At 55.7% G+C, this 20,882-nt stretch overlaps 8 protein-coding genes across 8 annotated transcripts; 4 read left to right on the forward strand and 4 right to left on the reverse strand.

Annotated features, from left to right (window-relative positions):
- Positions 1 to 460: 460 nt before the first annotated feature.
- BAUCODRAFT_37069 (uncharacterized protein) lies at positions 461 to 2,658 on the reverse strand. The gene is made up of 4 exons (XM_007681044.1): positions 2,577 to 2,658; positions 1,296 to 2,089; positions 656 to 1,239; positions 461 to 587 (listed from the first exon to the last, which is right to left on the reverse strand). The coding sequence occupies exons 1-4, from the start codon at positions 2,624 to 2,626 to the stop codon at positions 564 to 566; spliced, it is 1,452 nt and encodes a 483-aa protein (XP_007679234.1). The 5' UTR covers positions 2,627 to 2,658; the 3' UTR covers positions 461 to 563.
- A 330-nt stretch (positions 2,659 to 2,988) lies between these two features.
- Positions 2,989 to 6,020, reverse strand: BAUCODRAFT_238816 (uncharacterized protein). The gene is made up of 2 exons (XM_007681360.1): positions 5,821 to 6,020; positions 2,989 to 5,763 (listed from the first exon to the last, which is right to left on the reverse strand). Exons 1-2 carry the CDS (start codon positions 5,854 to 5,856, stop codon positions 3,304 to 3,306), a joined length of 2,496 nt encoding a protein of 831 aa, XP_007679550.1. The 5' UTR covers positions 5,857 to 6,020; the 3' UTR covers positions 2,989 to 3,303.
- Positions 6,021 to 6,061: 41 nt separating this feature from the next.
- On the reverse strand, positions 6,062 to 8,563 carry BAUCODRAFT_125246 (uncharacterized protein; the record flags this gene model as incomplete). The annotated part of the gene is made up of 1 exon (XM_007681361.1): positions 6,062 to 8,563. One exon carries the CDS (start codon positions 8,561 to 8,563, stop codon positions 6,062 to 6,064), a length of 2,502 nt encoding a protein of 833 aa, XP_007679551.1.
- Positions 8,564 to 8,681: 118 nt separating this feature from the next.
- Positions 8,682 to 8,962, forward strand: BAUCODRAFT_238720 (uncharacterized protein). The gene has a single exon (XM_007681362.1). It carries the CDS (start codon positions 8,786 to 8,788, stop codon positions 8,951 to 8,953), a length of 168 nt encoding a protein of 55 aa, XP_007679552.1. The 5' UTR covers positions 8,682 to 8,785; the 3' UTR covers positions 8,954 to 8,962.
- Positions 8,963 to 9,355: 393 nt separating this feature from the next.
- On the forward strand, positions 9,356 to 13,987 carry BAUCODRAFT_238876 (uncharacterized protein). Its single transcript, XM_007681363.1, has 2 exons — positions 9,356 to 13,088; positions 13,142 to 13,987. The coding sequence occupies exons 1-2, from the start codon at positions 9,517 to 9,519 to the stop codon at positions 13,818 to 13,820; spliced, it is 4,251 nt and encodes a 1,416-aa protein (XP_007679553.1). The 5' UTR covers positions 9,356 to 9,516; the 3' UTR covers positions 13,821 to 13,987.
- A 723-nt stretch (positions 13,988 to 14,710) lies between these two features.
- BAUCODRAFT_238892 (uncharacterized protein) lies at positions 14,711 to 16,636 on the forward strand. Its single transcript, XM_007681364.1, has 3 exons — positions 14,711 to 15,023; positions 15,084 to 16,097; positions 16,157 to 16,636. Exons 1-3 carry the CDS (start codon positions 14,731 to 14,733, stop codon positions 16,359 to 16,361), a joined length of 1,512 nt encoding a protein of 503 aa, XP_007679554.1. The 5' UTR covers positions 14,711 to 14,730; the 3' UTR covers positions 16,362 to 16,636.
- Positions 16,616 to 18,366, reverse strand: BAUCODRAFT_95031 (uncharacterized protein; the record flags this gene model as incomplete). The annotated part of the gene is made up of 1 exon (XM_007681365.1): positions 16,616 to 18,366. A coding segment is annotated over exon 1 (1,722 nt), but the record flags the coding sequence as incomplete, so codon positions are not given.
- Positions 18,367 to 18,655: 289 nt separating this feature from the next.
- On the forward strand, positions 18,656 to 20,515 carry BAUCODRAFT_125250 (uncharacterized protein; the record flags this gene model as incomplete). The annotated part of the gene is made up of 1 exon (XM_007681366.1): positions 18,656 to 20,515. The coding sequence occupies one exon, from the start codon at positions 18,656 to 18,658 to the stop codon at positions 20,513 to 20,515; it is 1,860 nt and encodes a 619-aa protein (XP_007679556.1).
- Positions 20,516 to 20,882: the final 367 nt, after the last annotated feature.

Here is a 20,882-nt window from a genome sequence, read left to right on the forward strand (position 1 = left end):
CGAATGAACGAATGAACGAATGAACGAATGAACGAATGAACGAATGAACGAATGAACGAATGAACGAATGAACGAATGAACGAATGAACGAATGAACGAATGAACGAATGAACGAATGAACGAATGAACGAATGAACGAATGAACGAATGAACGAATGAACGAATGAACGAATGAACGAATGAACGAATGAACGAATGAACGAATGAACGAATGAACGAATGAACGAATGAACGAATGAACGAATGAACGGATAAACGCAACGAATGGACGAGTAACGAGTGAATACATAGACCCGGTAACACAACATACAAGGCAGGCACGACTAGCGCAGGACTTGGGCGTACCTACCAATACGGTGAACGTTTCACTAGCATTCACAGCTATCTATCATCAACAAAAGCGTGCTCATGGCTCGCTCGAGGCTCACTGACCGCATTCTCCGCTCATAGATCTCCGCAATACCACCCATTGGCGTCCTTGCAAGTACGCCCGCCGTCTCTGGACGCCGTTCGCCCCCATGCACCAATCTCCAGCTCCAACCCATCGTAACGGCAGCGCAGGCTCATAGCGCCGAGAAGACGAAGAGCTGTCACTGTGGTCAGCCGCAACTTCCATACTGCAAACATTAGTGGGGGTGCAGTGCAGCAAACTCACATTATTCGTCGCCGCAATGGCAATACTGTCCTCCTGCGGATGCCAACTCATATGCAAAATCTTCTTATTGAAATCAATCTGATCCGCATCCGTCTCCTTGCGCATCCGCTGCGCGCCTCCAGGCACAGGACTATTCGCTCTGCTCCCGTTCGCCGCGCCGCCCTTCTTGGCCGCCGCCGCGCCACCGGCCATGGGCGTAGGCACACCGACCTTCTTCGCCTTGAACGCGCTCTTGTCCGCCTGCAACACCACCTCGGTGTCATCGCCGGGCGTGGATGGGTAGATCATGAAGTTGTTGTTGTAGGATCCGGTCATGACGTTCTTTGCGTCGCCGCTGAAGACGACCTCGAACTTGTCGAAGATGCTGTCGTTCTCGTAGGTATCGCAGAGGCGTGGCCGGAGGTGCTCGTGGATGGGTATGGTCTTGAGCGGTTGTCGCTCCATGTTCACGTCCCAGATCTTGACCGTCAGGTAGTCGCGTGAGAGGATATAGCGGCCGTCAGGCGAGAAGCGAACGTCGGAGATGGATGAGATGATCTCGGAGAAGAAGGAGCGGGTGGTGGGATCTTCTTCTTGTTCGAACTCTGCACGGCCACTGTTAGCAAGCTCAAGATGCATGTTGTGCGTGATTATTGCTTACGCTTCGCATGCTCATCACACAGTGCCTTCTGTCGCATGTCTGCCAGCTTGATGGTGCCCTTACTACTAGCGTACATGAACCAGTTGCAGCTAACCGGATGGAACTCTGCGGCTGTGATGACTTCTGTCAGCTCCTCCATATTCGCTGGCTTGATGTCGACAATGTTGAAGCTCTGGTCCTGGATGTTCAAATTCCAGAGGTTTATCCGCAGATCATCGGAGGATATGAAAGTCTCGCCATCGCTGTTGACGGAGATGCTGTTGATGTGGTATGCATGAGCGTTGGCGTACACACGGCGCGGTACAGCGGCAACCACTGTGTCGTGGTGAGTCATTCGAGGGAACTTGAGGTCCGCGACACTTCGGAAGTGCTGGTTGGGATACCGTACAGGCCCACCCCCATTCGCGTTTCCTGCGCCGGCGGGTGTGAGTTCATTGGAGAGGTTGTTCTCTGCGACGACCTTGAGAGACTTCTCGAACACTTTCCAGAGCTTTATCGTCTTGTCGTTCGTCGAAAGCAGATAATGCGATGCATTCTGTCGCCGGCACCACTTGATCTTGTTGATCTTCTCTTCTATTTCTAGAGACTTTAGGTAGTCGAACTCCGGCTCATGTGACTGAAACTCGGTATGGAACTTGTATTCGCATGTCTTCTTCGTCTCATTCCGCTCGAAGAGCACCACGCGGCCCCCCTTGTCGCCAGTTGCGAGGTAGTTGCCGGTCTGGTCAAACTCGACGGTGGAGATTATGTCCGCTTCGGTGATGTCTTCAACGTCACCTTTGTCTCCGAAGCATCTAAGAAAGTAACTCCTATCAGCTTTTGCTCGATATGGACACCTAATTGTTCAGAAGCCGGGAGACCGCACTGCGCAAGCCGCCACAGTCGGCATGGTGGCAGTGGAGGAGAATCATGTCCTGGCGGAGAGAGGTTCCCGTGGCCACGTGGAGATGCAATCTCATGGCCGGAGGACGGTTGTGCCCATCTCTCCAGATCCAGTGATGGCTGAGGTTCTTGTCGACCTGCGTCGTCCGAACAGTCTTCCAACAGGTCTTGCTTGGCTTCACCTCCTTCCCGACCCTGCTCTCCCTTCCAGGCGCGGTTCGTGCGTTCAACCAGCGTCTTCACCGCCGACAGCATGCTGCCTTAGGAATGCCTTGTCCCGTGATCATGTCCGTGACCGATGATCTGGCGGTGACGGTATGTCCGGGAGCGTGAACACCGAGCAGTTGCAACAAGGCGTGCTACGTTGTAAGGCAAGAAGATGGGGATGACAGCACTTACTGCGTGAACTTCCAAGTGGGAGGCTGCGCGCCATCGCTGGCTTCCACCATCCTCTACTCACCGGCAAGCTGTACCTGCCGTGAGTTTCCTTCGCGCAGCCTGAGCTCCTCCCTCACCTGCGCACCAGTAGTGAAGACTCTGGCGAAGCCACGGCTGCTGCGTCTGTGGAGCGTCGGTTGAACACGTAGGGGCCTTCCGTTACGCTCGGCTTATTGATGCACCGCCTTTCGGGGATCAGCCAAGCTTGTGATCACGCGCGCAAATCGGATGGCAGTGGTATGTCAGATGTAACAGTTCTTTGGTTGAGTAACAATGGCAGGGTGTTGAACTTTGTCGAAAACACACGGCCGGTGACAGAATGTAGCAGGGAGGTTGGAGGTTGAATGGCAGGTGAAGGTAGCTTTGAAGGGTACCTCTCAAGACGCCTTTCAGTGACGTTCTTGCTGCCAAGCCGCGGGCGCGGCGGTCTCTTCCGAGTGCGCCCTTGCAAGGAACAATCATCAGGCATCAAGGCAATTAATTAAGACGTATATAAAACACCTTATGTCAGGGACAGTTTCTATCTTGTCGCCTCTACGCTGTCGAGGCGATAGTACACTGTGACCACCCGCTATACACGCGCACATGACAGCACAAAAAGCACTCCCGGCGTCGCTGCTTAATGCGTGCGCCATGCTAACAACATCCCGAATCATACGCTACTCCTCGTGAGTCTACTAGAGCTAGCTCACTTCCTCCCCTTCTTCTCGAGCCATTTCTCCGGTACGCTCGGCAACTCCCTCACCTCCGGCAAAGCCCACTGGAGGAACTCATCCTCCGCGTACTCTGTCTTCAGCGCCTCGCGGCGCTTCTGGTAGAAGAATCTCGCCCTCTCAAGCTGTGCCATGCGTGCTTTATGGACGGTGTTTGGGTCTTGTCTCCCTTCGCCGTGCGGCGTGGTGAGCGCTTTGAAACAATCCTCGAAGCGCTCGAGTGCGACTTGCGCCTTGCGACGAAGATCCAGCTGCTTAGGATCACCAATAGGATCTCCGTCCGTAGCTGCTGAGCTCAGTATCTGGAAGAACTCGGGCTCGGGCTTGTTGGTCGGGTAGGTAGAAAGACTTGTGGTACTGGAGGCCTGCGGCGGAGCGGTCTCACCGACTCCGACTTCGACTTGCGATTGAAGCGTGCTTGTGCTCTCGGTCTCCCGCTCACGCTCCCGTACGAGTTCGTGTTCGTCAGCCTTACATTCTTGCCCGTACAGACCTGCGTCCATTGGTTCGTCGATGATCAGGTGCGGGGCGACAGCCCCCTTTTCATCCTTGGGCGTGCGTTGGTCGCAAGCAGGGTCTCGCTCTTCCAAATCAAATTCGGCCGCTTGTAGCTTGGCCAATACACGGTTTGAGCGCCCTTGTTTGGTTTCGTCCATGTTGTTCTTGTCCCTGGAAGACGTTTCTGGGCGCTCCATGGAGTGCGCATCTGCTTTTATTGGCGCCATAGCATGATCATTGGCCGGCCGAGGAGCCGTCCATACAGGATCCGTATCTAGACGCAAAAGATCATCAACAAGCATCTCTGTGTGATCGAGCAATGTCTTGCAACGCTGCGATGTCGTCGCCGACGCGAACGGAGAGCCAAACGCCGATGGCGCAGCAGAAGCTGGCAAGGATGAGGCCTCAGTGGCGCACAAGCTGTCTGGTGAGCTTGCTTTCTGCGGATGGGCTGGTACAGCGGGCTCGATGACAGCTGCGTCGTGAGTCTGAACGCAAGCGACATAAGAGCCTGGACGTTGTCCCATCATGCGAGGTGCACAGCCGGAATCAGAACTTGGGTTCTCTCCGGTGTCTGGTGATCTCAAAGCCTTCCTCATGGCTAACAGCTCGTCGACAGAGATCGTGATGCGCACTGGCCGTGGAGATGGAGGAGGCCCCTCGCTTCTCGCCGACTCAACCGTCTCCACCGCATACTCAGCGACCTTTTCTGCAATGACTGTGAATGGTGCATCTTTCTCAATCGTGACCGAGCCAGACAAGTCTGCTGGCGGCTCGGAGGCATGCACTGCGTTGTCTGTGATATCGGTGACATTGACTTGACCGCCGTTCGTGCCGGACATGATAGCATCGCTGGCGACGGTCGTACTGTCCGATTGGACCGGCTCCGTGCAACCTTGGGTACCCGCCGTTTTGGTATCATCACTTCTTGCCGGGCTGGCTAAGACAGTGAACTTGTTCTGCGACGCTCCATTCATTGCATCTGTCATGGTGGTTGCCTTGGGTATGCTTGACTTGATCTCCTTGGCAACCATCTGCTTCCGAAGATGTGGCGCTGGATCTGAGCTGCTGTAGAGTTTCGACAGGCCGACTGTGCTGCGCTTCTCTACGGGCTTGACGGGTTGTATGAGGTTAGAGAAGCCTGAGGTCTGCGCCGCAACGGTGTGCTGATGACCGTCTTTCTTCCGGGCGTGGGAGCCCACCGCCCCTCCGTGCTGAGTGGCCCCAGTACGCTTGGTCGCCGCCTCGATAGGCACTGCAGGGACTGGGACCGCTGCGAAGTCTGGGAAGGGGTTTCTGTCTATTCGACGGACGTTTCTCGGCTGCGAGGTGTATTCTGCAAAGCTAGCTGCTTCGGCGAGCTGTTCTGGTGTAAATGTCCACGTGTTCGCATTAGAAAGCGGCAGAGGTGGCCGAGAAGCTGCTCCGTTTTCAGGAGGTCGTCCATTGCCGAAATGGCGTCCGCTTGAGCTGTCGTTCTGCGGCCGCTTCGCCACGACGTTCGTGTCAAGAATATGCTGAGCATCCTGAAACCTCTGTACGACGTCTGTAACAGTGCTCGGACAACGTGCACACGTGCCGAAGAGCGTGTTGTCGGAGAACGTGAAGCACGACGGAGGTGGCAGGTCGCTGAGCTTCTTACCTGCTGGCAACAGCTCTACCTCCGGAGCCACTGTCTCCTCTCGCATCTGCGCCTGCACGATTCCCGACACTTTTGCCGCATTGCTGACGTTCTCCGGAGCGAATGGTAGGTCTAAGTAGTATTGACGCACAAGCGTAGCAGTAATGTCTAGCACACGGTTGAAGAGCTGGATCCAGGCGATGGCAGCTAGCATGGTGCAGAGTGAGGCAAGGCACAGCCATAGCGCTACTACTAGTACGGCATGCTCGAGCAGGAAGCGCCCCAACAACGCTATGCAGTCTGCGATGCGATCCACCTGCACACCGTGGTCAGTCCCGTGTAATATAAGTAATGCTGTGCTGCTTATGCGTACCACGTTCGCCATGTCGTGGGATATCAATATTAACATAGCTGGATGGAGTGTGCTGAAGGTTTTGTATATCCATGGAGGTCAATCTTCTCTTGGTGATCGGCAAGCAAGGCCAGTGCGCGGCAACTCCCGCACGTCCAGGGAGGGAAAGAACGAAGCCAGCAGAGAGCGAACGCCTGCCCGTGGCCTGAAGATGGAAACGACGCTTTACAGCTCTATACGACGATTACACAGGCTGGCGAGTCTATCCCAGCGGGTTCTCCTTCTCCTGCAGATCCGTAAATACCGGCTCATTCAATGGCTTTCCAAACACCTTCTCTTCCTGTCGAAGATAGTCATGCTCACCATCCCTTTCCCGGCTGACATCAATGTTAGTCTCGTTCGCATCCGCCACAGGCCGTTCGTTCTCGTCGACCTCTCGTATAGTGGCGCCCGCCTTCTTCGCCGCGATAGTCGGGACTTCAGAGATACTGGCCATGCGTAGCCTACCGCCCGAATGCAGCATCGGTACATCCTTGTTCACGTCTGGATCCTCCTCCAACGGCCTTTCGCAGCCTATAGGTACGCGGCAGACCTTTGCGCTCTCCGGCTCTACGGTTCGCCAAATGACCTCTCGTACCTCCTTGCCAACTTTCTCGATCGCGTCCATGGCCCAGATGACATCAAGATGCTCGTAACCTTCAATGATCTTCTTGTGCACAATTCTCACATGAGGCTCCCTTCCACGGTCAAACCTTCGCAGCAACCGTCTACCATCGACCAGATCGTCTGCGCCGCAGACCCACAATGCTAATGGTGGGAACTGGTTATTGTACCACGCGTACTTACCCCGTGTCCGATCATGATGGACATGCGTCGGCGTCGCGCAGTGGAAACTGGTCAGATTACGTTGCAATTTCCGCCGCTGACTGACGTGCGGCTCCCTGTCCACATACAGCTTTCTGATGAGCTCGTCGTCTTCTTCGTCTTCGAGATCTTCCAGCCTGCCCTCTTCGCGTGTCGCGAGTATGCACTTTTGCTTCGCAAAGCATTCTCGTCCAAGCCACCACCGCATACTCTCCGCGGAGACGTATACCGGCGCCCATTGGAACATGCGATCACGCAGCCCGCGATCCCAGCGCGTGTCGGACCAGCTAAAGAGGAACGAGAAGACGTGATATCCAAGCCATCCGTAGAAGTGAGCGGGAATGATATGGTGCGCTTGCATCATGAGCGGGATGAAGGCATGAATACCGAAGATGAGGCGGAACATGGCCGGTGTGACAGTTTGCATTACCTTGAAATACATCTTGCCAATGAGTGGTCCGGCGTAAGCGGCAGGTGCCAAGGCGCAGAAGACGGAGATCTTCTCACCTATGTCTGGACGTTGCTCTTTCGCAAGGGCGACAAAGGTCTGTGTCGTGCCTTGACTGTGGGCGATGAGGGCAAGTTTGGGGAAGCCGGTTTCGGCAAGGACACGGCTGATGAGGGCGGCGAGATCCAGGACGCCCATCTGTCGAATGTTCCACGCCCACATTCTTGGGTCGTCGTAGGTTAGGAGAGTGTGTTTCGGCGTGAAGCCGCATCGGTTGTTGCCAAGCCAGACATCGTAGCCGGACTTGGCGAGGTAGAAGGCCAGTGAATCGTCATCGTTCGTGCAGAATGCGCCAGCACACTGCAACAGGCCATGCATCATGAGCACCGGATACTTTTTCTTCCCATCCGGAAATGGTTGCGTCTCGGCGAATCTTGGATCATCGCGCGAGGTCTTGAAGACATCTGGGCCATGCATCTTGTAACTGGATGGCGCTGGCTTTTGGTAGTCTCGTGGATTGAAGATGTGCCATAGCTCGATGATGAAGCCGTCTTCCGTCTCAACTTCGAACGTCTCCGCGTCCAAACCCACCCGCCTCGCGTAATAACCAACGTCAACAACGAGCGGATCCGGTCCGCCTTCAGTTGGAACAAACGCACCATCTTGTGGAGGCTGCCGTGTCTTCTCATTGTAGAGACCCTTTTCGCCAGACGGCGTGTGCGTGCCTTTGCTGCGCTGGTGAATCCACGCCTTCTCCGCCGCCCGCCTTTCTTGTGCTCGCTGCTTCTCTTCTGTGTAGAATGGACGGTCGTACTCTGGGTTTTGCAGCAGCATTACTCGGCGTGTATAGCGTATTATCCTGGGCACGGCATCCGCAATGCATCCTATTACAATCGCTATCAGGAAGCCTAATGACAGAACAGACGAGACTGAACGGAAGAAGTAGCATTGTACAGTCCTCATGAGGGAAGGCGGTCCGTACATTGGGAGAGGTGGAAACAAGGGGTTGGTCCTCGATACCGGCACTGCTTCAGTCAAGGGCGCATCCGGCGCATGCTTTTGCTCTTCAACATCAGACCTCGACGCTGGTGCCGGCGGCGACTGTAGCCGTGCGCCATATGTCATACCGTCGCGACCCTGTCTAACCGCACCTCTAGGCGGACTCCGCGGGATCTCGTAGCCATCTAGCTGGTCTCTGAGGCGGTTCAGCTCGGCCGCTTCATCGACGGGAACCGCTGGCAGTCGGCCGCCATTCTGTGTCTCCACCACAGGATCGAGAGGCGTGACGAACTTCGCCTGCGCGGCCTGGGTCGAGCCCGTCTCGTCGTTCTCTTGCGAGGGTCTCAAATGCGCGAGTCGCTGTGCCTGACGCGCGTATTCGAGGGCTGCTGAGCTCTTCTCAGGCAGTTTCTGGTAGCCGTTGGAGTAGATCACCTCTTCGAAGTGAGGCATTGTCGCCTTGGCCATGAACTTCGCTCGCCGCTCCTTCAGAGTACCAGGGACGATGTGAAATCAACGCGCATTCGTGTCCGCAGCACCCAAAGCGCTAATAGGGCACCTGAAGCGGGCACCAGTCGCGCCTGTTGAGATTCAGCTTACGGAAGCGACGGCTTGCTTACCGCGGCGTGGACAGAGATGAGATAGTTGTCAGAGTTGAAAGAGTGTGAACTAGGAATGGAAATGTACTACCAAACAAACGTGCGGTCCACAGCACCAACGCTTGAGGATCTACGCTCCGCCATGCGCGTTGAACTTGCCGCTTCCCAGCGGCTGGGCGATGAGCGATTGACAACCAGGGCCACCAGCCCGATTGCCCTGCGTTGTCCCGTGCATGACGTTTAGCCCCGAGTGGCGCGGGAGTCAGTGGCGCGCGTTGCAGGATTTATACATGATTCGTGGATCGTCGCATGGCAGGCGATACACTTGGTGCCTGCCAAGAGAGGCGAACGTGTGTGCAGAGACGAGATGAGGTCAAAGTCGTCTCGGAACGTTCCCTCAGATCGCAATTCTCTGACAGCGCGCGAGATCCTCCGTCTTGACTCGCAAGATGACATCCTTGCCCACTGTGGCTGAGGCACACCATTCTTCAATTTCTCCGCACACTGCCGTGCATGTGAAGGCTCACGTTCGCGACAAGCTCACAGTCTCGCTCCAATCAGCTGATGTGGGAAGAACGCTGTAGGGACGAGCACTTTCGGGTGAGTACTACTCTCATACCGTCCTGATGACCACATTATCGTGCTGCGTCCTGTCCGGCTGCAAAAGCCGCCTTTGAGACGTCCATAGCCATCAACCTCGGCTCACCGTTTTCTTGGCGCTATTCTGATCGCATTGTACCCACGAGGACCTCTCCTTTCTTTCTTGCCTTTCATGCACGTCAGCCTCAGAGGGTGAGGCATTCCGTGATGGCCGCGACATATGCGAATCCGGTACCGGGCTCGCTCAAGCGTAAGCGGAGAAGGCGCGAGGACAAACCAGCAATATCGGCGCGAGTAGTCCTTGACAGCAGCTTGCAAGGCGAAGAGGGAGTACTATCAGACGACCTTGTCAGTGATCTGTATCCGTCCTACGACAAAGATCAACCACAACGACTATACGCCGCCGTCACGCCTTGGACTCCAACGACATCCGTCTCCGAGGTCAGCTGGGCTATTTTACCTTTGCGGCCGTGCAACAAGCAGGAGAAGTCTCTGCCAGCATCAACTGTACGCTGCCCGGCTTCAGCATTCAGTACGCAGAGCTTCGTCAACCTGTTACAAGTGGTCTCGCCGAACCGCGTAATAAGGCAGAATGCGGTGGTAGAGGTTAGAATCAGCGATGTCGTGCCGCTACCGCTGCAGACAGTGTTTGTATCCGTGGACACAGACGCGATAGAAAGGCTCGAGGAAGTGCAAAAGAGGTATGGTGGAGGCTTTTCGGGCACGAATGGGTCGTTGGGCAAGCGCACAGGAAGGGCAGCGGTAGAGAATGTGGACGATGCAGGCCCTGCGTCTTCCGACGACGGGCAGAAACGACTCGTTCGTGAAACCCTCGAGCGTGTCATGCTCCTTCATACTGGTGATATGTTACCCTTAGCTCTCACCCACCCGGTCACGCACACCTCTGCCCCTCCGGCTCGGGTTTTAGGCTGCGAACCCGTATCCCAAGGCATACTCACTGCTGACACGAAAATTGTCATGACAAGTGCCTCGGACCGGCGGCAGCATACCCTTAGCAATCGTGCTTTCATGTCTCCACGGCTAGACGAAGAGACAGAAGACGACACCTCAAACGAAGCTTTCTTTTCCGCCACAGAGGGAAATTCGCCCATGAAACCCATCGTCACCTCCAAGTCAACAACGGATCTCTCCAACACGGACGATCTCTTCGACTCCAATACCGAGGACAGCAACCTATCGGACGACTCCGACGACATGATTTCGCTGGCCAAACCGGGATTGACCGACCAACCTTCAGGACTCAGCTCTGCGGCCAGCGCGTCCACGCGAAGGGCGTTCGGTAGCAAAGCCGGGGGAATTAGCACGCCCGGCTCGGTCTTCTCAAACATGACTGCAAGTACCATCCGCGGAGGACAGTCAACGAGAAGCAAAGTGTTCCGGACTCAAGGTCTGCTCGAGCGGATAGCGGAGGATCTACTTCACCCGAAGCCGCCGCAAGACGAAGACGAGGAAGCACGCGTCTACGTGGAGGCCACCGCACTGGCCAGGCTCGGGTGCTTCTCTGGCGACTGGGTGAAGTTGGAGGCTGTGGAAAGTCTAGGATTGCCACAGCTGAGCGCATTCGACACATCGGAGGACGCTAATTCGCACGGCTGGCGACCAGTCAAAGTTTACAGTCTGCCAGAAAGTATGTCAAAACGCCCGCAAAAGTATCAGATCAATACGAGAAATGGCAGGCGGGACAGTATCTCCTCACTCGCTACGACTTCCGGCGCTGTGGCGACATTGTACGCTTCGCCGATTCTGCTAGCTAATATGCAGCAGCCGGAGAACGTCAGCTTATCGCCGTTAACGAGCAACAAGCGTACAGCGGCAAGACGACCACTTTCGCAACGACCAACCTCGTCTGCCCCGCGCCAGCCTCCTATGGCGTCGGAGGTGACACTGCGAAAGATCGTGACACCGACCTCGAGCGAGAGGGCTCTCAATAACGCGCTTTTCGCAAATCTGAAGGAGCATTTCGAAGGCAAGCTGCGGGTTCTTAAAGCTGGTGATCTCATCGCGATTCCTGTGGACGAGAGTCTAGGCCGTGCGTTGTACGAAGGCAGTACCGAGCAGGAAGAGGGTAACAGCAATACGTTACTCGCGCAGTGGCACTCCGGCTCTAGCAAGTCTGAAGCTGGCCGACGGACTGTGGCTTGGTTCAGTATCGAATCCGTGAACGTCACTCAAGAGAACGGAGCGGGGCTGGACATCGGCGAAGGATGGGGCGGTGCAGCCTCCATTGATCCAACTAGAATGACAATGCGGCAGTCTGGTGATGAGCGGCGCAGGCTGCCGTCAGTCGCTGGCAGCACCTGGCCATACTACCTGGGCGTTCGACACTCCGCTCCCAAGCTCACTGGCGCTGGGCTTTCTGGCGTACCAGAAGTACCTGTCTCCTACGTCTCTGCGCTCCAGCGCCGGCTTCGTGAGCTCATCTCAGTCTCTACTAGCCCACGCGCAGTCCATCTAGGCCTTCCGCCACTGGCTGTGCTACTTACCTCGACCCACCGCAGCATTGGTAAAGCGCACACGGTCCAGCGTGCCTGCGCAGGTCTCGGGGTCCACTACTTTCCTATCGACGCTTATGATGTTGTTTCCGAAGGCGGAGCAGGAGTAGATACGCAGACGCAAGGTCTACTTGAGGCGCGCTGTGAGCGAGCATTGGACTGTGGGTCCGAGTTTACTGCAATATGCCTCAAGCATATCGAGGTGCTTAACTCTGACCGTGTCGGGGCTTCTCTGAAGGAGGTGCTGAGGAGGGCGAGAGTGCTTGTGGCGACGACCACCGATGTGGATAAGATCCCGGACAGTGTACGAGGGCTGTTCACGCACGAACTAGAAATGGCAGCACCTGACGAGGGTGAAAGGGAGGGAATACTACGAGATATACTCACAGAGTCCGGATTGCCACTCTCGTCGGAGATCGACTTGGCGGCTATCGCTGTGAAGACCGCCGCGCTCGTTGCTGGAGATTTGGCTGACGTGGTTGAGCGTGCAATGGCTGCGAGGATTGAGCGGCTGGATTCACTGGCGAGGCTGTCATCGGATAAGGCGCCTCAAACGGTAACCGTCAAGGACATTCAGCTGGCTGGCGGCGCTGCTGCGACCTCATTGATTCCTGCCGACTTCGACGCTGCCGTTGACTTGGCACGCAAGAACTTCGCAGACTCTATCGGTGCGCCAAAGATACCGAACGTGCAGTGGTCGGACGTGGGTGGTTTGTCGCACGTGAAGGATGCCGTGGTCGAAACCATCCAGCTCCCATTATCAAGACCCGAACTCTTCGCCAAAGGGCTCAAAAAGCGCAGCGGCATACTGTTCTATGGGCCACCAGGTACCGGCAAGACGCTGCTTGCGAAAGCTATAGCGACCGAATTCAGCCTGAATTTCTTCTCAGTCAAAGGCCCGGAGCTGCTCAACATGTACATAGGCGAGTCTGAAGCAAATGTCCGACGCGTCTTTCAGCGTGCTCGTGACGCCAGGCCGTGCGTGGTCTTCTTCGATGAACTTGATTCTGTTGCGCCGAAGCGTGGCAATCAGGGCGACAGTGGCGGCGTAATGGATCGCATCGTCTCGCAGCTGCTGGCTGAGCTCGACGGCATGGGCGATGCCGAGGAAAGCGGAGGCGGCGTCTTTGTTATTGGCGCGACGAATCGGCCAGATTTGCTTGATCAAGCGCTGCTGCGTCCTGGGCGTTTCGAGAAGATGCTGTATCTGGGCATCAGTGATACGCATGAGAAGCAGGCGACCATCTTACACGCTTTGACAAGGAAGTATGTTGCGTTCACTCTGCGAGCTCACCTAGCAAAGACTAATATCGTTGCAGGTTTAACGTTGACCCTTCGCTGTCGCTTGCTCGCGTTGCTGAGACCCTACCATTCACCTTTACTGGTGCTGACCTGTACGCTCTATGCTCGGATGCCATGCTCAAGGCTGTGACGCGGTCCGCTCGTCTAGTCGATCAGAAATTGGCCGCTATCAACACCGATCGAGCTGCGCGAGGCCAAATCAAAGCTTCTGTCGCATACTATTTCGACCACTTCGCCACAGATTCAGACACAGATGTGCAGGTTACGGAGCAGGACTTTGTCAACGCCAAAAGAGAGCTTGTTCCGAGCGTCAGCCTTGACGAGCTGCAACACTACGAACGTGTCAGAGACACATTTGAAGGCGCCACTAGAAAGCCGAACGGAGTGGAGCCGGCTTCACGTCCGCCGACCGCGAGATCTGCGGGTAGTGAGAGCCATATGCCCTCGCGGAAGCGTTTGACGGAGATGCTCAAGCGCGGCCCTTCTGGTGTTGGTAAGCCTTCCATGCCCAATGGCAGACACGAAGCCACTCCTCCCGCTGCCGGAGGAGCGTCAGATGGCGATGACGAAGATTATATTGTTCGGACAGACAAGATGTCACTGCGCTCGGGAGCATCCGAAATGCCGCCGAACTATATCAATGGCAAAGGCAAGAACGCGGAGGTGAATAGCTCTCCAGCAGACCTGTATGACTGAGAGGTCTCCATTGGCAACGTTGCCTTTTCCGAAGACTTGGCATGTCTCGTGACAGAGCCCCCACCGCAACTGGAGCGTCTGGTCCTCAATGCAAGCGTGCCCCTATCGACGGCGTTTTGGAGCACCTCTAGTGCCAGCTCCATCAACCCGAGTTTCGTCCGATCAACAAGGCTACCAATGTCCTCGGCAAGTCAGCGTCGGAAGAGCTCGTTAGGACTGCTTGCTTCTAATCAGACATGGACATGTCTCGCGCTCCGACGCGATGTCCGACACGCTCGGCCTTACACGTAAGTGGTAGCTGTCACAGCGCGGCGCGGCACTGTGCCACGAAGTTTTATATCAGTCTAGTGATGTAGTGGTCCCACGTAGGAGCTGCAGTCCTGGGCAGACTCGTCGCTAAAAGCGTCGAGTTCAACGCCCGCATAAGATTGTGGACGAGCAGCAACTTAAATGCGCTGCCGTCGGTGACTGCCAGCAATATCTGCGAGAGTTTGCCGAAAACTCCAGGTCTTCTCCGAGGTACAAGCGCTGCAAGGCTGAAAATCTCGACGTCACATGACCAATCCCACGTGGACTCCGCTGGGGGTGCCCCATTTTCGATCATGCAGTATTGCTTTAACCTTGTCGGGTCTCTGCGGGGTACAACGCTGTGGGCGCCACATTCTCAGGTCTCACGGTGTTCGCAACTGACCGGACCTGCTCTCCTTGGCCATGACAAGATGTCACGGTCTATCGGGTCTGGCCTGCGCTTACTGATTAGTAGCGTGATGTCTGCTTTCACATGGTGCGTGCTACGGTCCGTCACGGAACTCTACCACAGCAAGCTTGTCTTATAAGTACGACGGTTTCCCCTCGATGATGGTTAAGAGTAGGTTCGCTACTGTTCTTCCAGCATACTACGCTCTTCAAGATGTTTCTCTCCTTTCTCTTCACACCATGGATCCTCCTCGCAATACCGCCCTTGTTATTCATCCTACCTTTCGTCCGAAATTGGAAGATTGCAGACATTCCAGGTCCACTCTTAGCGAAGTTTACTGATTTCTGGTACTTGTATGAGTGCCGCCGTTGTCGACGATACCTCACAGTCTTCAACCTTCACCAGAGACTTGGCAAGTTTGTAAGGCTGCAACCGAACCATGTCTCCATTGCAGACCCAGACGCAATCCCGATTGTCTATGGACATGGCACCGGCTTTCTCAAATCGTACGCAACCACGCGATTTGCCAAGGCTATACTCGACATCGATCGCTGACTCTTTAACAGCGACTACTACGATGCATTTGTTTCCATCCACCGCGGACTCTTCAACACGCGCGACCGCGCAGAGCACACGCGCAAACGGAAGACTGTTTCGCACACCTTCAGCGTAAGGTCGATCGGGCAATTCGAGCAGTACATCCACCACAACCTGGAGGAGCTGGCCAACCAATGGGATATCAAGAGCAAACTTGCTCAAGGAGGCTTCTATAAGTTCGATGCGCTACACTGGTTCAACTACGTCGCGTTCGACATAATTGGCGATCTGGCCTTTGGCGCTCCTTTTGGGATGCTGGAGAAGGGTGCTGATGTCGCAGAGGTGCGGTTGACGCCTGACGCACCCATGACCACTGCGCCCGCGATCGAAGTTCTCAATCGGAGAGGTGAGGTCTCGAATGCTGTTGGAATCATTCCTTGGATTAAGCCATATGCCAAGTACCTCCCTGATCCGTTCTTCTACAAAGGAATGGAGGCTATCCAGAATCTGGCGGGTATCGCTACCGCGCGGGTCAACGAGCGTTTGGCGGCTGCCGAGCGGGGCGAGATCACTCGAGTGGATCTTTTGGCGCGTTTAATGGAGGGCAAGGACGAGAATGGCAACCCTCTCGGGCGTGCCGAGCTAACGGCGGAGGCGCTGACGCAACTCATTGCCGGCTCGGATACGACCTCGAACACTTCCTGCGCCCTCCTCTACCACTGCTTGATGCATCCGGAGGTGGTGAGGAAGCTGCAAGCGGAGCTCGACGAAGCTTTGCCCAGCAATGATGTTCCAAGCTATGAGCAAGTCAAGGACCTTCCGTACCTCGACCAGGTCATTCAGGAGACTCTGCGAATCCACAGCACCTCAAGCCAGGGTCTGCCACGCCAGGTGCCAGTTGGTGGAGCCGAGGTCTGCGGCAGATTCTTCCCACAAGGTCTTGTCCTCAGCGTGCCGGCGTATGTCATGCACCACAGTACGGAGATCTGGGGTCCGGATGCGGAGGAGTTCCGTCCGGAGCGGTGGGAGAAGGTCACGGAGAGGTGAGTGTCATAGATTGGTATGAGCTGCGGCTGCAGGTGGCTGACTTCGTCGCTTACAGGCAAAAGGGAGCATTTATCCCCTTTTCCTACGGTCCTCGCTCGTGTGTTGGCCGGAATGTGGCGGAGATGGAGCTTTCGCTTATTGTAGCTACGGTCTTCCGGCGCTATGAGTTCGAGCTGTATCAGAAGCACTTGGAGACCAGAGAAGGCTTCCTGCGTAAGCCTTTGGGATTGCTTGTTGGAATGCGCAAAAGGCAGAAGTAAGATGTGGTTTTGCAAACTTGAGACCTTTGGTATGAGACGCGTTCAGGATTTGAAGTTGTACATACGCTGCTATCAAGCCAACGTTTATGAATCTTCTTGTTGAAATCAACGCGTTCGTGGCGAGCGAAACTCCTTCGAACTTGCAATGGAAAGCAAGTCGGACCTATACTCTTTGGACTGCGCATACTGCTAGAATTGCGCGTCTACTCTCCATCCTCATCCACCGCTTCCATCCCAGCACCACCGCCAATACCACCATCCATTCCATCCTCTTCCTCCTCAAACGTATCCCTCGGAACCTGATACAGCCGGATAGTAGGCTTATTCGGATCCTTAACCATGACATACTTCGCATCACTACTCTCTTCCCTCATAACCATATCAACAAACGTGCGCACTATAGCCCACCCATTGTTCAGATTGAGGTTCATCTGGCCCGCGAACTCCCGCGGCTTGTAGCCCAGCACACCCAAGATAACGTGCTCAGACGTACTCTTATAATTTGCGCGGGACACGAAGCCAAGCTTCATCAAGTCGGCCTTCGCGAGGATGGCTTGTGTCGTCCAGCGAGCCAGCTTGCAGGAGTTGTTCTTCATCTCCGTTGCAACGACTGCACCACGGGCGGAGGCGAGCTTGCTGCGCCAGTCCAGCGCTCCTGAGGCTCCCTGGGCACGAGGGTCGAACTCGTTGAGAGCATGGATGGTCAGGAACTGGTCCTCGCCCGAGATGGTGTTCTTGACTACTGCATCCAGCTCAGTCCGGACTATGAGATGCAAAGGCTCCGCATCTGCTTCAAGACTTAAGTCGAAGCGGCGGTACTTGTAGGCTTTCGAGGCCGGAGGGTCGGTCTCTTCGGCGGCGTTGTAGAATGGGTGCGGGTTGTTCATTTCGTGCTTGCCCGTTTCTGACTCCTGGACGACTTGACACGGGAAGACGTTGTTGATGTGCGTGGCTTCTTCCTTGAGCGCGATAGGATTGTTGAGAGTGTCTTTGTTGCCTTCGGAGAGTTCCAAGGGCGCGTCGGCGGCATTCTCGTTGACAGTCACCATGTCTAGGGCGCTACCATCGCGCTTATCAATGAAGATCTTGTTGTTCTGCTTGACAATGACAAGATCCCAGCTGTAAACGCTGCGGGGCGCACACATGAGCATGGAGAGAATATTGTCGGTTGCGAAGATGGTGGCTTCATCCTTCTCAGCCATTTCTTGGATGATGGGATCGGCGGAGGTGCTGACGTTGTAGGCGGCACGGTCCAGGACCTGCAGTTTACGCACAGAAGTGGGCGCGCCTGGCTGCTTATCATAGCTGCGGTCATAGTAGTAGAGGAATCCGTAGTCGTCCAGGTCTTCGCCTTCGCCCGTGTCGAGGTTCAGCTTGGACAGGCGGTTGAAGTCGATCTCCTCGAGCATGCGCCACGTATCCTTGGGCTGGATGGAGGCTTCACGATTGCGTTGTGGCTTGTCGTAATCCTTCCAGCCGAACCGACGGCCACCTCTGCCACCGCGTCCCCCGCGCTGATCGAACTGCTGCTGTCCGCCTCGTCCGCCTACTCGCTGGAACGTGCCTCTGCCGCCACGTTGGTCTCGGCCACCGCGCTGCCCTCTGCCACGGCCGAATATGGCATTGCCCCTGCCACCAAAGCCTCGTCCGCGAGTGTTGGTAGCTGAGCGATCCACTATCGAGAAGCTGCCTTCTTCGCTCTGCTGCTCCAGGTTGAACACCGTCTGCAGCCCGCCCGGCCCACCAGCACCATAGACTTGGTCACGGTACCTTTGATTGTACTGCTGCCGGCCACCTCGTCCCTCGCGATCTTTGCCCTCCGACGTCCAGTCCGCCATCCGGCCGAGCTTGTCGCCCTTGGAAAAGGGTGCGTATGGAACGCCATCGAGCGTTGTCTCTGTGGTGGTGGGTGGTCCCCAAGTGTCGGTACTTGGCAGCGAGTTGATAATTTGCGAGAGGTCGAGTCCGGGAGCCATGATGATCCTTGTCTGGTAGTCTCGAGTCCCGTAGTGTGACGGTCGTGGTTCTGCGGATAACGCTGGATGGATGGAGAGAGTGTGCGAAATCTTGGCGGGGCAGATGGTGCGCAATGCCGAAGATTGGCCGGCGCAGTCGCGACCTTCAAGCCTTCACTTTCACAACCATCTATCCTTACTGCAGGCTTGACCCAACATAATAACGCGAGTAAGAACAGCTTGATCGTCATCGACAGCTCCATCTGGATACACCTCCGGAATAGTCTTGTGTCTCAACCACCTTCTCTTGATCATGGCCGCATATCGACACCTGGAGGCATGGTCCAGAGAACCGAGCTACGGGTCCATGCAGGCGCAACATCAAGCCGACGAGACGATGATAGGTACCGCGCAATGGCTTCTACTTACTCCGAGTTCAGGGGACGCAGGGTAGATCATGCCGATGGAGGAGCGCCAACCCACGCTGCAAGCAGAGTGCTGGATGGTGATGCTACCGTGCTGCCACATGAGGACACGACATACGTAGACGATACCCAACTAGCGTACCAAGCGCTAGAGAGTCAGCTGATCACCTCTTCTCTGACCGACCCGGCCAAGACGCCGCCGAGACATCGCGGCAGTGAGCTGGAGCCTGACTCGCCGTGGCCTGATGACCTTGATATAGCGAGCCCGGAGCGTAGCGATTGGATTGTATCCGTACACGATCAAGCGTCTGTCGTACCGCGGGTTACATTGGACGCGCTTCGGCCTACAAAGCGTCCGCGCCGACAAACGAGTCGTGAAGCTCTACCAACACCTGTATTCAAGCCATTTCGGATGCCTTTGAAACGTGCGGCATCTGACGCCGCCACTTCCTTTCGCCCACCGCAATCCAACGCCGCATTTCCTGACCCGGGATCTCGTACTCCGCCACAGCCGTCTGTCAGCCAGTCGTCATACCTCAAGACGCCGAATCTCGTGTCGCCTGAACTCAGGAAGGACAAGTCACCGTTCAAACACACTCTTGCCAGTCCCTTCAACCACATAGGTGCCGTAAAGCAACCTGGGCGTGAAGTTTCGGACGGTCCAGGTGGCTCAAAGCTCCCAGATTACCGTGAGCGCACGCCTCAGCAGCGACAATATGTTCCTTATGTGCCGCTTGCCGAGGGCAGTCAGGTTGGCTTGGCTTTTGTTGGGGACCACAGTGGCACTCAAAACCACCTCCACATATCTCAGGCCGCAGAAAGCGACGCGCAAACGACGTCCGAGCTGCCAACCACGTACTCGTTGAGTGACATTACGTCTGAAAGCTCGCGAGGCCGGAAGCGGCTGTCCCAACGTTCCGACAGCGACCCAGGTCCGAAGATCACAAGCCAGGACTCTACTGAGGCACCCAGCGTTCGGAGATCGAACAGTGAGCCCATCGGGCTCCGTCAAAGCCCGGCCAAGAAGGAAGTTCCGGTCAAACTGCGCATACAGGACGTTACTGCTTTCAAAACGATCCCAGCTACCAGAGAGGATCAGACAAGCACCGGCCAGACGCGGCAGAGACCAATCTTAATCAGTCCGGATCATAGCCTGAAGACCGCAGTAGCTCCGGCTGTCATCAAGCAGTCTATCAGCCAGCGATCCAATACCACTGTTAAGCCATCCGGCTGCAAGCACTCGGACAATGTCGATGAGCTACGAGTGACAATGCAAGACCTACCATTCTCGATCTTTCCACCATCACCACCTGTCTCCTGCTCAGGTTTCACTACGCACGTGACTAGAAGCCTGCAATGGCTGGTGGAGAACTCCCAGATCTCTGACCACTTTCAACCAGTCCGTGTCACACGCAATGTCGATCTGCTAGAGCGAGGTTACTGGCTCTTTCGCACCGACGCTCTCCCGCTCGAATTGCAAGTCACTACATGGCAGTTCCTGCAGAAGATGATTGCATCGGGCAATGCTGGATGGGGAATTTGGTGCGTTCGCGAGCTGGGTCGAGAGGATGAGGGAGAAGCTGCTGTGGAGACGGTTGGGACTCTTGGCAATCTGAAGATCTTCTGCTGGGGTGAGGTGATCAAGCATATATATCTGATGCTGTATGTGGCCAGCAAGAGTAAAGTGAGAAGGCTGGGTCTGCAGTGGTGTGACGCCGAAGAGAAGGTGGTCGTGCAAATGAGATGCGCAGAAGAGCGGAGCCGGGTTGCCTAATCGTCCAAAAGAATGCCTGAGTGATGATACATGCAGATCAAGCGGACCCGACATACAATGTGACTCACGGCACGTTACATGTATTGTGGGAAAGGAAGCAGAAGAATATCGCTCACGGTGGCTCAGGATGGCTTACGGGCGAAGCTGGGTAATTCAGCCAATGACAGCGCGGCAGGGTTCGTTAAGCCATTTACCAAGTACCCAACTGCACCCACCACGTTTGCGGACGCAAGTGAGGCATTCGACCAATGGAGTGTGTTGCACTCAACTGTCTGTCGCCACGACATAATCATTCGCGGCCTTTGCGGACTGGCTCCCGACACCCTGAGCCTGTCCGACACGAGGCGGAATGCCTGGTTATTTACTT

The sequence above is a fragment of the Baudoinia panamericana genome, assembly GCF_000338955.1.
Source record: "Baudoinia panamericana UAMH 10762 unplaced genomic scaffold BAUCOscaffold_11, whole genome shotgun sequence".
Lineage (NCBI taxonomy): Eukaryota > Fungi > Ascomycota > Dothideomycetes > Mycosphaerellales > Teratosphaeriaceae > Baudoinia > Baudoinia panamericana.

Excerpts from the sequence above, each read along its gene's own strand:
- BAUCODRAFT_37069 (XM_007681044.1), bottom strand. The coding sequence starts at position 2,626 with ATGGTGGAAGCCAGCGATGGCGCGCAGCCTCCCACTTGGAAGTTCACG. Across the intron at positions 2,090-2,576 it reads CCCACTTGGAAGTTCACGCA|ATGCTTCGGAGACAAAGGTG; the intron begins GTAAGTGCTGTC and ends TTACTTTCTTAG. Across the intron at positions 1,240-1,295 it reads GTGTGATGAGCATGCGAAGC|AGTTCGAACAAGAAGAAGAT; the intron begins GTAAGCAATAAT and ends GTGGCCGTGCAG.
- BAUCODRAFT_238816 (XM_007681360.1), bottom strand. The coding sequence starts at position 5,856 with ATGTTAATATTGATATCCCACGACATGGCGAACGTG. Across the intron at positions 5,764-5,820 it reads CCCACGACATGGCGAACGTG|GTGGATCGCATCGCAGACTG; the intron begins GTACGCATAAGC and ends CACGGTGTGCAG.
- BAUCODRAFT_238720 (XM_007681362.1), top strand. The coding sequence starts at position 8,786 with ATGGAAATGTACTACCAAACAAACGTGCGGTCCACAGCACCAACGCTT.
- BAUCODRAFT_238876 (XM_007681363.1), top strand. The coding sequence starts at position 9,517 with ATGGCCGCGACATATGCGAATCCGGTACCGGGCTCGCTCAAGCGTAAG. Across the intron at positions 13,089-13,141 it reads TTACACGCTTTGACAAGGAA|GTTTAACGTTGACCCTTCGC; the intron begins GTATGTTGCGTT and ends ATATCGTTGCAG.
- BAUCODRAFT_238892 (XM_007681364.1), top strand. The coding sequence starts at position 14,731 with ATGTTTCTCTCCTTTCTCTTCACACCATGGATCCTCCTCGCAATACCG. Across the intron at positions 15,024-15,083 it reads GGCACCGGCTTTCTCAAATC|CGACTACTACGATGCATTTG; the intron begins GTACGCAACCAC and ends ACTCTTTAACAG. Across the intron at positions 16,098-16,156 it reads TGGGAGAAGGTCACGGAGAG|GCAAAAGGGAGCATTTATCC; the intron begins GTGAGTGTCATA and ends CGTCGCTTACAG.